General features: G+C 32.8%; 1 protein-coding gene across 3 annotated transcripts; it reads right to left on the bottom strand.

Moving 5' to 3' along the window:
* Window positions 1-5,688: 5,688 nt before the first annotated feature.
* On the bottom strand, window positions 5,689-14,841 carry LOC126698167 (uncharacterized). 3 transcript variants are annotated; one of them, XM_050395185.1, is made up of 16 exons: window positions 14,203-14,841; window positions 12,786-12,907; window positions 12,599-12,687; window positions 12,474-12,509; window positions 12,076-12,169; window positions 11,846-11,888; window positions 11,613-11,713; window positions 10,654-10,718; window positions 9,834-10,330; window positions 9,655-9,742; window positions 9,411-9,545; window positions 7,923-8,491; window positions 7,234-7,369; window positions 7,089-7,157; window positions 6,844-6,999; window positions 5,689-6,208 (listed from the first exon to the last, which is right to left on the bottom strand). In XM_050395185.1, exons 1-16 carry the CDS (start codon window positions 14,418-14,420, stop codon window positions 6,095-6,097), a joined length of 2,532 nt encoding a protein of 843 aa, XP_050251142.1. In that variant the 5' UTR covers window positions 14,421-14,841; the 3' UTR covers window positions 5,689-6,094. The 3 variants fall into 3 exon arrangements, with proteins under 3 accessions (XP_050251142.1, XP_050251143.1, XP_050251144.1); XM_050395186.1 differs by lacking the exon at window positions 14,203-14,841 and adding an exon at window positions 13,634-13,766; XM_050395187.1 differs by lacking the exons at window positions 12,786-12,907; window positions 14,203-14,841 and adding an exon at window positions 12,272-12,378 and having other exon boundaries at window positions 12,599-12,674.

Genomic DNA, 14,841 nt, shown 5'->3' with positions numbered 1-14,841 from the left:
CATTCGATTAAGAACTTTGATCAATCATAAAGTTAGGGTAGCTATTTAACATCTAAATATTTATTTAACTTTTTTTTTTTTTTTTGGAGAGAATTTCAACTTATGGCGTCCGCTTCTGATGATAGCTCATTATCATCAGACCAAGACACTAATCAGTTTTTTGTGTAGACGGGAATTGAACCCCAAATCTTTTATACAATTATCATAGACTTTACTAGTTAAACTAATTGAAACCTACTATTTATTTAACTATAATAGTTTTTTAGTACCTATTTGCTAAAGACAATATATTTATTTTCTAAAAATTTCTAAGAATGATAACGAATATCATCATCTTCCAATAATAAACAACCGAGTTTTGCTAAGAAATTAAAAAATAAAAAATAAAAAAAGGCTTGTGTCATCGAATATCATCATTCTAACTTTCTAAGAATTTTTATCATTTAAAACTCAAAATACTTAAAGAAAATTTTTAGGATGTTAAAATTTAGCAAGAGTAATTTGGATATTACACAATAAAAATATTTTAAGAATCATAAGCTTTCATTAAGGTTTAACTGAGAGAATAACAATATGATATATTTGCTCTTTTCCAAAATATTAAGGGAAAAATTGCTCAATTTTAAAGTTTAAGGAAGGATCGTAAATTATCCCAAACATAAAGGATGGAAAATGTTTTTTTCCTAAGTTTTTGTTTTTGTATGCAAAACTATGAGTTTTTACTTAAAATAGTGTGTAAAGAAAAAAATATACAAAAAGTCAACCCAAGAAAATTGTATGTGGAATGGTAAATTTTGGCTCAATAAAGTTGATTAAACCAACAAAAAATTTCTAAAAACATAACAGAATGACACAACATTTTCATAATACCTTTATAATTTTGTTATATTTTATTTTAACTTGTAAAGAATTGATAACTCAGCAATTTTGAAGATATTGTGACAACATCAAAATGTCTTAACATTTTTCACAAAAAAAAAAAAAAAAAGTTATGTCTATGACATTTTCACAACAAATCATAAGTAGTAGGTTACTACAAGTTGTTATTGGTGGGTAAAAAAGTAGTTTCATTAGTAAGTTTAAATTAGAACCAATAACAATTTACCATATTTGATTTGTTATGAAAGTGTTGTGAAAATTATTGTGGACAAACCAAAAATAATATAGCAAATATACTACAACTTTATGCATTCACAAAAAAAAAAAAAAAAAAAAAAAAAGCTAGCAAAACAGTGAGAGTTAAACAAACCAAAAGTATTGTAGCGAAATTACTGTAACTTTTCACATTCACTCTTTTTATATTATAATATATTATTGTAGGGGGGCGTTTTTGGGGCTCAGGCCCAACAGGTGGGTGGTTCTGGCCCAAAAGTCCCTCAACAATGAATTTGTAGAGAGTAGGTTACAGAACTAGGTCTTTGACAGAGGAAACGTAGTTATGAACAAGCCATGCATCCAGTTGGACGTAGGAATAACAGTCCCTGGGACTGTATCTTCTGCTTTTTGTCTCTAACTCCTTTCTCTTTTTTTTTTTATCTTTTTCTTCTTCCTGCTTGCGATCCCTTGGCCATGGGGATCTCCTTCTCTTATATAGCATCCTTCCTAAGATCACGACCCTACACTTGTTAATTATCTGGGCCTCTACTTGAGTGCCTGTCCCATAGGACATCCTCCCTCTTTTTTGTGAGTTGCACTGGCCAAGATAATTCTGTGCTCCTGTCCTTTCCATATTAATGCGGCTGGAAAAGTAGCTCCTTGGCATTTAATGCGGCAATCGTGGTTGCCCCCCTCCCAGAACGTCATGCACTGTTCCTTCGTATTGGATGACTTTTCGCCATGCATAGGGTGTGAATCGGACACACACTTGGCGAGTTCGAGGAGGTATCCTAAGGAGGCCCGGCCCAACATGGTTGGGCCGGGGTATCCTATGCCCATGCCCTTTCTTCTTGTCGTGGTTGGGCTTAGTATATGTACTATGGCTCAACGTCGACTGACGGATTTTACCCCCACAATTATATATATATATATATATATATATATATATATATATAGAAATATACATTGCACTTACAATGTAATTTTATATTGTAAACACATAAAAATTGGTAAATGTTGTACACATGTGTAAAATTTGTACAATTTTTTTTTTTTTTTTTGCAAATGTACATAATATTTGCTACTTTTTGTGTGTATATAATGTAAGCTTATATTACAAGTAGAAAGTAAACACATAAATATCCTTTAAAAGAAAAAAAAAAAAAAAAAAAAAAAAAAAAAAAAAGCTTAAACCAATTTGGTGAACTTGAAGGAAAAAAAAGGAGGAAAAAGGCAAGTCACTAAACCAAAAATACTGTTCATAACACCATTCATGAGCCTATTCTCTCTTTATATATATATATATATATATATATATATATATATATATATATATAAAAGCACAAATTGATGATTGAAAAATAAATAAATAAATAAAAAAGCGATGAATAGTACACATTGAACAAACCAAAAGTACTGCAGTTTTTACACATTTACCCAACAAGTGTCACAACATTTTCACAAAATATTTATTTTCAGTTGTGGTTGATCACAGTTTCATATTTTATTATTTTATTTTGACTTATAAAAAATTGACACCTCAATAATTATGAAAATATTGTGAAATTTTTTGTGTTAGTATAATAATATATATGTAGGTTCTTATAAATATATATTTTTTTAAAAGTACAAACGGAAGATTGGGAAAAAAAAAATGCTATAGCTACAGTGTCACTTGAACAAACCAAAGTGACAATATAGCAACTGTTCAAAACTTGGGGGAAAAAAATTGCTCACTACACCAAAAGGGGCACTATATAGGCATTGCTTCTTTTTACATAGTTAGTAGAAAAAAGAGCACAAATGGATGACAAAAAAAAAAGGTACATATTTAACAAATCAAAAGTACTGTAATTTTTACGCATTCACCAAACATGTGTCACAACATTTTCACAAAACATTTATTTTCAGTTATGGTTGATCACTGTTTCATATTTTATTATTTTATTTTGACTTATAAGAAATTGACATCTCAATAATTGTGAAAATATTATGAAATTTGTTATGTAAGTATAACAATATATATAATTGGAAAAAAAAAAAAAAACACAAATGGAAGACTAAAAAAGAAAAAAAAAAAAAAAACCGTAGCTACAGTGCCTCTGGGTACTGTAACTACTGTTCAAAACTAAAAAAGACAACGGAAGACTGGAAAAAACTGTAGCTACTGTAACTACAATACCACTACCGTTCAAAAAAAAAAAAAAAAAAACACAAAGTAGCTCAATCAACCAAAATGGGACTGTAGAGGCATTGCCTCTTTATTTATATATATATATATATATATATATATATATATATATATATATATCTTATACTTTATAATAAATAGGAATGACAAAATTCGACACGACTCATGAATACAACATGTTATGAAATTAGTAAGTTATGAGTTAAGGCTTAAAAGTATTCACATCCAAAAATTCTATCATATCCTATTTTACCATATTAAAAAGCTACTTTATCAATTATACCATACAATTTTATAATACTCTTAGCATTTCAACTTTTATTTTACAATACAACATATTAAAATAATATTTTTACACAATAAAATAATATATCTCAAAACTCAAATAAAAACAAAAAACCAAAAACCTGGAGAGGGAGAGAAATTGATAAAGTAATGAATAAAATATTAGTTTTTTTTTTTTTTTTTTTTTTTTTAAAGAATTAAGCTAGTGCAATTCTGCCTTTAGAATTGCACCATAGCTTTTTACAAGACATTTATTTACCATGGATATTGATGCATTCGCGTCCAGGTCCAACTCATGAATCATTGATGCATAATCTATTACCATATAGATGACAGCGGGACGGAACATGGTATGATCATGGGTTCTTTGCCTTAGCTCCACAATGCCCCCACCCTGTGTTAACTAGTTCTCTACTGTCCCACGTTTATTACAATAATAATAATAAAATCTATATAATATCTCTATTTCTTATTGTTGTAATGGAAGTCGCTTCATTGACAATTATATTACATTTTTAGTGTAATGTTGATAAGTTTTTAATAAAATTACATTTTTCTTATTATTAAAGTCTTGTATTTTTTTTAAAAAAAAATATAAGTGATAAATTTGCTTATATTTGCTTGATCTTTAGGCTATTCATGACATCTAGAGGATGAGCAATTTGTAAGGAGTACTATAAACAAATTCCAACCACACATTACATTATTTACCAAATATCTTGCCTTATATAAGAATTGAATGTAAGATGCATTATGTTTCCTTAAAAAAATTACAAAATTAAAAAAATACTTTGTTAAAAAATAATTACACAATTTTTGGAAGGGTTTGAAATTAACATATTACTTTCTGCGAGTGGGGAAAAGCAGCATAAGAAAGGAGATGTTGGAGGGGAGCAAAGCAAAATTGTCATCCTATAGTGACCCGACCCATGTTGCTTTTCAGAATGAAACTGGGTTGTCTAGCCTAGGCTTACCAATTCATTGAGGTTGTGTTTGATTGTCTAGCCTAGGCTTACCTATTCAATTAGGTTGTCTTTGAAAAGGTATAAAATCAAAAAGTTCAAAAGTTTCTTTGGACCAATTGTAGCCTCCCACACTGGGGTCCGACAAAGAAGATCAAATTACCACAATGAGACTGATATTCTTGCGGATTGTCCATGAGAAATTATTCTGTGGGTTGTTTTTGTTAAGCCTTCCTACGTAATTCACACTTCGATGAATGTTTGTGACTTCTTGCGCTACACATTTGAATTTTTTTTATTGGTAATGTGGAAAAGTTGGCTATTTTGCTTTATATATTCGTGCATGTTCTTAATTTGATTGATATTTGTAAGGCAAAATTTAGTTATAAAATTAATTGTACCCTAAGGTTATCAAATTTGTTGTAGCTTACTCAATAAAATAAATATTATTATATATTTTGAAAATTTAACCGTTAAATTGTATATTCATTACGTTTTTAATATACATATTAAATTTTGTGTCAATTGGATATTATTTACTATATGATCTATAAGTTTATATTTTATGCATAACTTTAAACTAAAAAAACTTGCAATTTAAATAATTTATTGATGACATAGTTATTGATTTTTAATTTTCTAGAAATTTTGCAAACATGGAAGATATAAGATGAATATGTAATCTAATGGTAGATTTGTCAAAATTTACCTCAAATAAAAAGATATTGAGTAAGGTTGTAACTTAAGGCTACAACCAATTTTATAACTAAATTTTTTCTTACTTCTAATTTAGGCATTACAAAACAATGTCCAAGTGATGCTACTCTCTAGCACAGGCAAAATGCCTAGTTCTTCAGGTGAGCTTCTTTTTCTTCTTCTCTCTTTTTTTTTTTTGTTTTTATTTTTTATTTTTTATTTTTTCTTACCTCCACTAACAAAGGATTCTATGAAACCTCTCATGATTTAATGATTGTGGACCCTATCTCAGTTTTTTCACACATATCTTAGCTTGTTGATGATTTATTTATGTCAGTGCAAACTTGCAAATTAAAGGTCCAATGTAGGGTTTCATGCATTTTAAAGATATTGACACATAGTTTTTTAAGAAAACTCTTCAAGAGCACTACTGTACAATCAAACTTTACACAAAACAAATGTACAAATGCTACTGTATGACAGCATGAGAATGTTCCATAGGGTACAGCATTCCGAAAATCTATATAAATTTCAAATACCACACATGCACAGAATATGATTAATATCCCAATAGACTGGTGCCGATTACAATTGGTTTATATAATGGCCTGACAGATACTGATAACCCCCTCTTAGCTATGATGTAAACAAATGCCAGATAGATCGTCTGAAAGATTGCATGTGCACCATTACATAAACATTTCCAGCATTTTTATGATATCTTTCTTTGAGGGATTTGGCTCTTGAATTTCCCATTCAATGCGGCCTTGAATTTCATGTGAAGGGCTTTCCAGCACCTCCAACTACTACATCCCTTAAGAGCGAATGGTGTTGGTGAGGGTATGTGGTGCCTGTTTTCTACAATCTATAGGAAGTAAGTGAGTTGTTGCTTCTTCCTTGAACCTCCTTCTCCATACAAATCATTCCACTGCTTCAGCTCAGCCATATTTGATCCCTCAGCGGCAAAACTTGCAGCAACCTGCATTGCATTTTACACATGTAAATATAGGAAGAGTGATAGAATCCTTAGGAAAAACAGAGATTTGTAAAAGTTTGATCCATTTGTCATGCTTCAAACAATTATCAGCATGTTACAATTTCTTAACCACTAAAAGGAGGGAGAAAGGACCATTCAACTGCTATCTCATCTTCAATAGACTAAGTAGAACTATAGGATCAACAATATAATTATGATTCTTGATCCAGCCTACATTCTGACATCTTACACCATAGGGTTGAAGTTTAGAGATAGGTTCATTCCTGAGAAGGTTGAAGAAATCCAGTACTCAGAAAATGGCAGAGTTTGGTGACAAGATTGGTTTTTGGAAAAGCCAAAGGTAGTGTGATCTTTGCATACTTTATCTGTACAATGCTACTCTCCAGTGCACTGGAACTTGACTGCCTGAGGCTTTTACCATTGCACCAGACAATGGCCTAATCTTATGATTTTTATATGGAAATAGTTAATAAACTATTATATGTCGGCTTCTGAAAGACAATTCTGGGGACCACTAGGAGAAAAATTGATGGGAGTAAGCTACAAATTGCTGAAGGTTGTATCAGATTAAAAATATCAAGAACAACTAAAGCAATAGGAAATTCAGTTGAGTTTACCTGATTCTTTGCTTGCCTCATATCTTCCATGCTCAAAGGCCTCAAAGTAATTACTTGGTCATCTTTATCTTCTTCTTTTGTCTCATCTTTATCTACTTCTTTTGTCTCTGAAGTACCTTCTGAGCTATTGCCTTCTTCATCTTTCTGCTTTGTTCTCTGTAGTTGAAAATTATTGTATTCATTAAGCAATGTGGTAAAGATTAGAAATTATGTTAAGAAAGAGCAAATGCTTAAGATGTATTTACCTTATCCTTCAATCTTTCCTGTTGTATTAGCTCCCTAACAGGTCGATAAGCTGCTGTCATGCACAAATTCTGTTTCCAGAAGTAAATGTCATGAACTGATCACAGACATTTAAGGTTATAAATTTTCACATTATAAGAAACAAACCTTTAGATCACTTCCACTATATCCTTCGGTCAAGGTTGCAAGCTCCTTAAAGTCTAGATTTTCCACTTTTTCTTTTGCCAGAAGAGTTTTCAAGATCTTCTCCCTGCTCTCAACGGATGGAAGACCAACCATAATTCTGCTCAACATAGGAAAACATAGGAATTAGAAAACATGAAGATCCTATACGGTTATATATATCAGCAGTTAATCCTTCAAATTCTTCTACAATAATTATGGCTTAAAGATACTTTGGAAAGTCTTGGTAATTGATAATTATTTTTTAACACACCAAAAGTGGATATCAGGATCAAGTGATAGTGCCACAAACATTGTAATAATGCCATTGAAGACATCTGCGGTGGAAATACTTATAAATGATAAAGAGGATTTTCTTGAGAGTGATTATCACTTCGATTGAAAAATGCACAAGGTAATGAAGAAGGTAGATTGAAGATTGTTAGATAAGGGGTAATGTATTTTCCTGAGGCATCACATGACAGCTGTAGAATTTGGATATTGGGAAATCCCAAAAGGATTTAAGTAAAGCCTTAAGTGCAGTAACAAAACTCATTCGGGGTTTCATGCTTTTGGTAGGATGGCTATTCATTGATAAAGATAACACATGACTGTAATGATGATTGGGGCACTGATCAAACATGCCAAATGGTAAGACAAATATGCAGTTATACCTTCGTTCAAACCGCCTAATAATTGCTTCATCAAGGTCAAATGGCCTGTTGGTTGCAGCAAGAACAAGAATCCGTTCACCAGGTTTGGTCAAAAGCCCATCCCAGTGTGTCATGAACTCATTTTTAATCTTTCGCATGGCCTCGTGCTCCCCAACTCTAGTCCGCTGCCCAAGCATGCTATCAACCTCATCTACAAAAATAATTGTTGGAGAGACCTTTGCTGCAAGTGTGAACAGAGCACGAACGTTCTTTTCGTCCTCCCCAAACCATTTTGAAGTGATGGTAGACATTGAGACATTGATGAAACTTGCTCCAGCTTCATTAGCAATAGCTTTTGCCAACATTGTTTTTCCAGTACCAGGAGGTCCAAAAAGCAATATACCTCTGCAAGGCTTGAGAAGCCCTCCTTTGAATAGGTCTGGTCTTCGAAGAGGGAGCATGACCAACTCCTGAAGTGATTCCTTAGTCTCATCCATGGCACCAATATCTGCAAATGTCACTCCAATCTCACTGGCAGGGATAACCTCTGGCCTTATGCGCTTCTCAAACTCATTGTCAGGAGGAACTTCCTGTAGGAGCATCATGACTCGTGAGACTTCAATAGTGAAACAAAAATTGAAGACCAAAGAAATTTGGTAGCATAAAAAAGAAGGCCAATATGATTAATATGTAACTCAGGGATTAACATGGCAGTGAGCTCATGGACCATGGTGTTGATTTCACTATTTAAAGTTGAAAAAGCATTTGTAGGGTCTTACAGTAAAGTGGAATGCATACACACACAAAATGCTACATACTTCAGGTCTAAAACAAAAATATTAACCAACATTAATTGGAAACTGGCACCATTTTACCAACTATTATAATTTTTTCTACGCCCAATTATATTGTTTTTGTTTTGGGAAACGTACTTCTATGCACAAATAAGGGTATGATAAAGAATTAAATAACAAGCAATTATAAATATATTAGACAAAGCAGGATCTAAGATTCAGATACCAAACATATAGATTAAAAAGTAATGTTTTTAGTTCCAGTTTTTCATTTTTATTTTTGGTTAATTAATATATGTATGAGAGAGTATGACTTCATATAGAATAGAATGAAGGAAAAGAATACATGTGGTCAACCCTAACTGATTTGTTGAGGATCCATAATTGACACAAAAAATTTGGGATTAAGACTTGTTGTTGTAATATATGCATGAGAGAATTCATTTTCTTTTGAAATGATGTGCCTTTTTCAGAGTTGAAAAATTCCATGCACAACATGTATGAGGTGTAAAATAAATTTGATCTGAAACAGGATTAATGTCAATTACTCATATTCATGACAAATCATGGACTGAGATTTGTCTGATAATGCACACAGGTTAAGCTATCTCTCAAGAATTCATATCTAACTCTTTTTTTTGTTGAATGGATTCATATCAAACTCCAAGCAGATTAATTTCTATTTTCAGTTAAGTGTTAAAGAACTTGAACGTACAGGCTTTGGTGGTGATGCATTCTCGCCATCCTTCTTCATTGCATTGACTGATTTCTCTGTCTCACTTTTGTTTTCAGGTGAAATGGATTCAGATTTCGGTTCGGTCTTTGCATTAACAGGCTCATCTTCAGTTTCCTATAAATTAAGAAAAGAAATAAATGAATAAAACACATTGAAACTGCAATGGTAGTTCCACTGTGCTTAGATTGTGAAAAGTGGAATAACATTGAGATGGAAAATGAACCTTTGAAGAATCAACATTAGTCTCCAGTTTGAGAGTATCTTTTCCTCCACTTTTACCTTCCTGGAATAAACTCAATCCATGGGACAAGCTGTTTCCAAGCCCAGATTAGTAATTTATGGAACTTGAGTTATTCTCAACATCTAATTAAGAAATCACATGTTACTTAAAAATGCATCTACCTGGTAGATGATATTACAAGCTTTCCATTTCGATATTCTGGTTCCTTGTTATTCATCAAATGATTAGATATTGCTGATACAACGATTTCTTCTATGTAGTTACTGAGAACCATTGTGTCAGCATGGCAGATTGATCCCAAATCATCACATTCAAGATCATTTGCTGCTAATACCTCAGCAATGTGGTTTTTGTTATCTTGAAACTGGATCACCTTCATGTCCTCTTTGAGTTGAGCTTTCCAGCTGACTAGATGAGTTTCATCTTCAGGTGGTGTGATCTCAATATTATATGGGAATAAAAGAGTGAGCCTCTCATCCACTTCTCTGCAATCATCTTCGGGGTCCAACATCCGGGACCCAAGTATCAGCACTGAACCCGAGAGTTTGTTTAATAATTTGTTGAAGAGATTGTTTAATCTTTGTGATTGGAGGAGAAGCTTGTCAACATCCCTGAGGTATAAAATAATTGAACCAGTTTCTGATATTGAAACCAAGACCTGTAAGAAAAATGACATTCATGCCTATTAGTTTAGATATGGGAAAGGCCACATAACCAGCTAATATATATGCAAATATCTTTTAGGTTTGGAAGAAAAGCTTATACAAAGAACAACACTAAATCAGGCAAGTACTTATGATAGGATTGAGGCACCACTTGTATAAGAACATTAAATTTACAATTAAAAAAAAGAAGAGAAATGACCATAAACCTGCAGTTGGACTATACCCCCAATATCTCTAAATCAAATATAGTACATCATCCATGAAGGTTGAAAGAATTTAAATTTTAAGATAGGAAGCTTATCCAGGATGACAATACCTTGTAAAGTGACTGTAGAAGTAGTTTCTCATCAAAACACCAGCTGTTTGTGCGCTTCATTGAAGCTAAAAAACAAAGGAATCCCAGAGAAATAATAAGTATAATATCTAAGAAGATTCCTACATTTGGAATGTAACTGATTGACAACAATTATTCATGACAGTCAGAATATTTCTGCATGTGGTAAAATAAAAATGTTCTGGCAGAGCATAAATAATACTAAGGAAATAGATTTCAAAGTCTCTGATGAATTTGCATTAGTCTCAAAGTTGAGTGAACTGTAATACTAAAGGGAGTCACAAATGCTTGCTAGGATATTCAGCATTCATTGAAGTAGTGACATAACTTAATCATCAAGGATCAAGTCAAGAAGCTGTCAGCAAAAGCAAATGGGTCTACAGTTAAGATACAGGAATTAGGAAAAGCCATCCTCTGTGCTTCTAAAGCTTATGCCTACTGAAATAAAAATAAAATGAGTGAAATAAGTCCATTATCTTATCTATTCATCTCCCTAAGTTCATTACATTGGTTTATGTTTAAGGTGAGAATCTCCACTAGATCTGCTAAACAGTAAATTCAACCCAATTTTTGTGTCCTTCAACAATGCAGGGTGTGTAGAGGGCACAAAATACTTCCTTCCCACCCTATTTTTTTCCTATTAGAAAGGCAACTTTTGTTCCATTCTGGAATGAACTTCAGACACTTTGACAATCAGGTGGCTTCCAATAATGCTGCTTTATAGATATTATAATAATTAGACAAATAATGTATGATGATGAACATGCAAGTCATCCAGTTGCAACCCACTTGCTTTATGAACTTAAAAGACTCTAAGCATCTAATTATAAACATATTTCAAAAGATCAGAATCCAATAAATCATTAAATGCCTAGGTATTCAGCTGGTCTTTTTTTCCCCTGTTAGAAACAAATGAAGAAATTAATAGGTAGATGTATAACCTGAATTTGTGGAAGCACATTGAGAAGTAATGCTACTTATATCAGACAAAGCAGAGGAATTCCTCCGAAATTTTGAAGGACTACTAGAATCTTCACTAGCCCTGCAGATAGAAAGGCACTAGTTTAGAGAGAAACATGACATGTTACCTATTTTGAACTGTGAACAAATAGTTAAAACTGACCCACTGAGCTCAACAAAGTTTTATATCACAAGAAGTTGGGTTGGTAAGTACCTTGATTTTATATCCATAGCACTGTTCTGCTGACGCAATGTGCCTGTTGGAAAACTCTTAATCAGAGCTAGGTAACATAATAACAAAATCGATTGAAAAATAGTACAATAAATGTATGAGACCAACCATTATAAAATTAAAAACTTCCAATAGAAGGACCTTCACTCCACCCTATAAACAAAAAAATTATCCATTATAAAGTACATGATCAGCTTTACATCTTTTCATACCTCTAGTTTCCTCACTTGAAGGAAAGATTGACAGTGAACCAAACATACTGGACATTCGCTCCATTGTCTTTTCTGAAATGGACCTCTTGAAGGACTACAAAACGAGCCAATAAACCAGGAAAAACTCCACTTAGAGAAAATTGGTTGAATTTTCCCTTTAAAATAGTATAATAGTAAATTGTGGCTAGGAATATACCAAGTTCAGTGCAGAAATGAGTGACATTGAATTCACACAACAAAAGAACCCCACTACATTGGAATTCATGGTTAACCTTCATCTACTTAGGTCTAACATTACTGGGCCTAAATATGCATTCAAGAAATGAAAGACATGATTTTGTATCCTGAAAACACTAAAACAATGCTCAATTCCTCAGAATACAGCAGAGAAAACTTACAGATTCTTTTTTAGCACAACCATATTTGCTCTGCATCTGTGGAAAGGTAAACATGAAAGATATAAGTATCACTATATCACAAGCTTCACAACTTAAATTTAAGAAAGAGTAAAGCAAAATGTTACCTTCAGAGAGAAGTCATTGACATCAAGTAACAGCAACTTTGCCTCAAAGAAATGTGCTAAAGCCTTGGCAAGCATTTGCTGGTAAAGTTCTTCAAAAATGAAAAAATGCAATGCAGATTAGGTTAAAGCGAACTTCAAAAGTTAAAATTTTCAGTGTAAGATTGTATAACATTTCCAAATTACATACCGGCAGGTCCAGACAGCAAAATAGCCCTACTTGCAGGTGAAAGATTCCGGGTATGCTTGGAAAAGTCAGTATGCTTTAAATGAACATATGCAGCACTTGTCAATAACACCTGGGTTCTCTTACTGTCATGAGAAGAGGAAAAAGTTGCATCACATTCAATGCATTCAAGAATCAAATATTAGCATTATATAAACTATAAAATGTACAAGCTAAACACAGTATAGGTCCAGGATAGGAGTGTTAGCTACTACTAAATATTCATGACATGGCTGCATGTTCTATCATCCCCTCACATAGTCTGACATAGGATCTTGCTCCAGCTTGGACTTGCACAGAGTCAACATGATTGCATAATTCTCTTCAGGGATGTTTAAAAGTCAGAAAGATTAACAGTAAGAAGTTCTACTTTCTTTCTTTTCTCTTTGCTTCACACCCTTCCCCCCCGTTCCCTTGGCAAGAATTACATGCCCCCTTTTGCACAAAAGTTTAAAAAAGTTCCACATGACTAGGAACAGAAGATATAGTAATTGAGCTAGGAAGAGCACAAGTATCAGCTTTAACTAATTATGATTTACTATCAATTATAGAATAGCCATGTTATAAAGGGAACCAAAAGGGTGCAAGATTACCCAGAAGGTCCAGAACAAGACAAAAACATTCTTCACATGCTCTAAGGATAAAATTTCTAAAAAAATATATCTGAATTCAAGATGCAATTATACCAATTAGCATATGGAATACAAGGTAGTACATACTACATACTTCATCAATAGGACAAAACTTGAAAGAGACTTAGAATCTAAACAGGAAAAAGCAAAAGAAAATTTTCATTATCCGGCCAATCTTACTAGAGCATCACATAAGAACATAAGGAACAATTCACGGTGCAAGATTCCGTTTGTCAACAAGAAGTTCTTATGCTAGAATTCTAGAATATACAAACTGTTAACTTTAATCTGCTAAACTATGATGTTCCTTTGACCCATTTAGATACTCAAAGTATAAAACTTAAGGGCCTCTATTGCAAAATTAAATAAAATCAGTTGAACAGAAAGAAAATTATAAAAAATGAACAGAGGAACCTCAGGATTGGCAAGAAGGAAAACATCATTAAAAGTCAATTACCAATATATTATTGCAAAATCTATGGAGATTAGAAAACCAAATTAATCAAAACCTCTATAACAAGTCAACTTCTTATTTTAAAATCAAACAGAAAGACTAGCAGATTAAGAGCAGACAATCATCAAACTAACAAGTCAACTTGTAACACAAAAATTTCTACGCACTAGCTCAATTGGCATATGCATAGTAATACAAAAAACAAAGAAGGCTAAAGAAAATAACTCTGTAAATCTAATCAAGTAATTATACATGAAACCATGTCAAATATATATATGGTGAATTGTTGAATTACCTTAGGTAATAAGGAAACTCCTCGAATGTAATTTTGCTATCCTTCCCATCCACCACCAGCCTCATAAGTTCTTGCTCAATCTGCTCTGCTGTAATCTCATGCGGTGACCAATTCCCTCCTACCCATTTACTGACTGTCTGTCCAGAACTCAATCCAAGCCCCACCCCAAGTCCTACCCCCACGCTCAAAGCTGACAACAAAATGTGCTTCTGCTCCATTTTTCTTCAACCCCAGCAACACTTTTCTCTCTAAGTTTTAAATTAATCTTAAAAAGGTTTCTTCAGCCAAAAAAAAAAAAAAAAATTCCTTTAAACCTTCAAAAGCTTTAAGGTTCAAGAATGTTGAAGACAATAATGGAGCCCCCCAAAAGATTGCACAACTTTCAAAAGAAAGAATCAAATGGGTACGTAGGAATGTGGCGATGATATGGATTTATATGAAGGTAAGGTAGCTAGCTTAAGATTCAGAAACTTTGAATAGAATCAAGAAAATGGGGTTGGTGGAAGATTTATGGACACAAAAGAGAAAAATGTAAAAATATTGAATAAGCAAATAGTATGTGCTCTCTCTCTGAAGACAACAGCGTTGGTCTCTAAGGTTCTTGACAGGTAAACTGATACTGGCCATGTGGTCTGGCCC

The sequence above is a fragment of the Quercus robur genome, chromosome 9 (assembly GCF_932294415.1).
Source record: "Quercus robur chromosome 9, dhQueRobu3.1, whole genome shotgun sequence".
Lineage (NCBI taxonomy): Eukaryota > Viridiplantae > Streptophyta > Magnoliopsida > Fagales > Fagaceae > Quercus > Quercus robur.
This window is presented reverse-complemented; position numbering and strand designations above follow the sequence as displayed.

Coding starts and splice junctions, on each gene's coding strand:
- LOC126698167 (XM_050395185.1), bottom strand. CDS start 14,420: ATGGAGCAGAAGCACATTTTGTTGTCAGCTTTGAGCGTGGGGGTAGGA. Junction 12,908..14,202: donor GAGTTTCCTTATTACCTAAG/GTAATTCAACAA, acceptor TTCTCATGACAG/TAAGAGAACCCAGGTGTTAT. Junction 8,492..9,410: donor ATGCATCACCACCAAAGCCT/GTACGTTCAAGT, acceptor ATGCTCCTACAG/GAAGTTCCTCCTGACAATGA.